Source organism: Sycon ciliatum, chromosome 13, assembly GCF_964019385.1.
Source record: "Sycon ciliatum chromosome 13, ocSycCili1.1, whole genome shotgun sequence".
NCBI lineage: Eukaryota > Metazoa > Porifera > Calcarea > Leucosolenida > Sycettidae > Sycon > Sycon ciliatum.
The window spans coordinates 26158680-26161863 of NC_088655.1; the positions used below are offsets into that span (position 1 = coordinate 26158680).

General features: G+C 51.5%; 1 protein-coding gene across 1 annotated transcript; it reads right to left on the bottom strand.

Annotated features, from left to right (window-relative positions):
• Window positions 1-2091, bottom strand: LOC135829358 (uncharacterized). The gene has a single exon (XM_065341763.1). It carries the CDS (start codon window positions 1964-1966, stop codon window positions 842-844), a length of 1125 nt encoding a protein of 374 aa, XP_065197835.1. The 5' UTR covers window positions 1967-2091; the 3' UTR covers window positions 1-841.
• Between the last annotated feature and the right edge of the window lie 1093 nt (window positions 2092-3184).

Consider the following 3184-nt stretch of genomic DNA (forward strand, 5'->3'; position numbering starts at 1 on the left):
TTGACTTTCGGACTTCTTCTTCGGAACATACATGATTTAGTGAAAAAGGAATTAACTTGAATAACGCATCAAGAAACTGATGCTCATCCAAAGGTAGAACACGACAGACAAGTTCAAAATATTGCATAGCCAGCATAATCAAAATAGAATATTACGCCAAATAATCATTCGATTGAATTTTAATGCATTGCATTGTAGATGTAGTGATTGCTAAGCTACAAATACAATGCACATGTAGCTAGTATTCCTGGAGCCTATAGTCAGGTCCCGTAGCAAGCTGCAGCACTACAAGTATAAATCGAACACGTCTTTGAGGTTTGCATGCCAGCAGGAACACCAGTGTTCGGCACACAGCAATGCTTAGACTTACGCTTGCTCTTAAACCACCACCACACCACTATCACCACCACACGCCGCAACTCGGAGCTAGCCAGGCTTCTCACAAAGATAATTATAATGATTGGAAATTGGGAGCAGAAAGCAACGCAAGTTGTGTACTGCAACAGTTCCAGATTCTTTGGAGAAGGCGGCAGGTGTGCTTCCCAGCACGTACGGCCAGCTGTGTGTCCTTGGGACGGACGGAGGCCAGTGCTGCTGAAGCGTTGGGCCGCGGCTCCAGGGGCAGGGGCAGGGGCAGGGCGGCGCTCCAGGGGCAGGGCGGCGCTCCAGGGGCAGGGCATAGTGCCAGCGGACTGGGTTGTCTGCGGCTCTGCTTTCACGACAGCACAGGTGATTCGTACTTCACCTTGGTGAGGTTTCAGACATCAGCAAGATTGGCGAACAGAACCGTTGGTTTCTTGTTCTGCTGCACTGTTGATTGAAGCTGGAGATTCTCTGCTGATCAGTGAACCGCTTCTGGGATGCTGCTGTCCAGAATGTCAGCCCAGTTTCCAGTAGATCCACTGGACATCATCGCTTGGGAGCCAGTGCTATTGGCTAGAAGGTCGTCAAGGCTCAACAAGCCCAATCCCTGCTCGGAGCTGTGGCTGGTCATTGGCACAGCAGAGCTGGAGGTTGTTACTGGTTGAAACGCAGCCACCTGCTCGTGCTGGGGTGTAGGCAGGAAGCTGTGAATGAGACCCGACCCATTGGCACTGGCGGTCATGTTGCTGCTGGTCTGGGGACGTGCTGCATGACTGAGCGGTGTGGTATTCCAGCCACTGGTGGTGCTGAAGCTGGTAAACGCGCTGCACGTCGTGATCCCGCTGCTGGCGAACGACTTGTCCGCAGGCGGAGTGTCCACGCGGATGGCACCAGACGCGCTGGGGAAGGACGTGGTGGGTATCAGGCAATGCGGCTGGGTGGGCATGTGCTGCAGTTGCTGAGGGGCACTGCTGATTCCACGGACGGAGGCGGTGGCGGCGCGGAGAGAAGAGGCTCGGTTGCTGCTCATCTTCAGCGCCGTGGTGAGTTCGTTAATGTAAACTGTGGCTTGCTCCAGAATCTCCAGACGTGTGTAGCTACGCTCGTCGTGTCCTGGGATGCACTCCTCGAGCGAGGTGAACGCTTTCCGGATGGCCACGGCGCGCTTGGCTTCACGCATGGTTGCCTGCTTGCGTCGATGATGGCGTGCCTCCCTGACGGTCATGACGCGTGGCAGGATCACCGAGTTGAGCTGCCCTCCCTCTACGCAGTCGTCCGGTGTCTGGGCGGGGGACGCGTCGGGCGAGGACTGCAGCGAAGAACTGCTGGGAGTGGCCACCGGGGAGAGAGTTCCGGATGAACTGAAGCTACGCTGTGGGCCAAGCTGCTGCAAGCTGGGAAGGTTGCGCGATGCCTGGCTCACAGCAGGAGTTGTGGACGGCGAGGGACCATTGGTATTGTTTCCAAGGTCGACCATGAAACCCGCCGCCATCCGATCAGCAAAGTGACACTGTTGCTGCATGCCCATATTGGTAGCGCTGACAGCGTTTTGTTGTGCCTTCGATGCCCAGATATCCACGGGAAAGGAAGCCATGACGGACATAATACTACTGATTGATTGAGTAAGAATATCTCGTGGGATGAATTATAAAGCTGAATGTTGAAGAACACGGTAGCAGTGGCTACGCTTTTGAATTTTCTGATCTTGTCTGCAACTCTTCGAAGTTCACAACTGACTCTGCAGACATTTTCTCGACTCCTTTTATACGCCAGGCCGCTGTGACTGCTCTGCATACCGTTTGCATGCATTTGCTTGCATACTCGCGCATATGCGTGGTCAACTGAAAGGCTGCACACGCATACTACAGGAGCACATCCCACGCAACTGATGGGCCAGAGGTACTTGCGGAGTACAACTGGGCGCTAGGCCCAGCGCGTACTCTGGCATGCCAGCAAGCTGGGGAATCACGGCTCACGTGCACAGCTCAGCGTGACCTGTGACGTCGAGTGCCAACCCAGCCCGTGGTGGTGGTGCCGCACCAGAACGGCAAACAACTCCAACGCACTCTGTGAACAACTGCGTGCTGAACATGGGCTGTCAAGTGATGGTGAAATGCAGCATACACTGATACACGCGATACAGCTACTGAGCTAGGCTTTTGACAGCGACCAGAAAACCTCTTCTGACACTCATTGCATTATGATTTTGTTGTATTGTGCGCTAGCGTGATCCGACTTGCATTGTAGCAATGTCAACAAGACTAATGTTTTAGTTAGTTAGTTAGTTAGTATGGCTGATTCCCGTATTATTTGTGGGCATCCGCCACCTGATCAACTCATGGCTATAAATAATTATCCTGCCACAGTACATGTTTACTCGACCTCGGTGTACAAAACTCGAGGAAATGTCCTCACCCGACACCCGATCAAAACTGCATACAAAATGCATTTCAAATTAATTACACAAGGCAGAACAACAGAGACCAAAAAGCTTTCTCGTTACTCCGAGTTTCGTGTTCAAAAACACTCATCAGACGAAAAATTAATTACTTGTTGCCATATTCCCTGACCATTTCCCTTCTTTCAGAACATCCTTCTTTCTGCTCTGTTTATTTATTTATTTATCGTCTCTTCCCTTCATGGCACATACATTGTACATGTAATAATACATAGCCAATATTTACTTGTCAGTCCTACCTTATACGGTCATAGCAGTACTCGATGTGCCAAGTTACATGTCTGAGTTGAAACAAGAATGGAGGTCCGCCTGGATAGCAACCAGACTCGTTGTATTGTGTTCATGCTAGAAACAGGCTGAGCA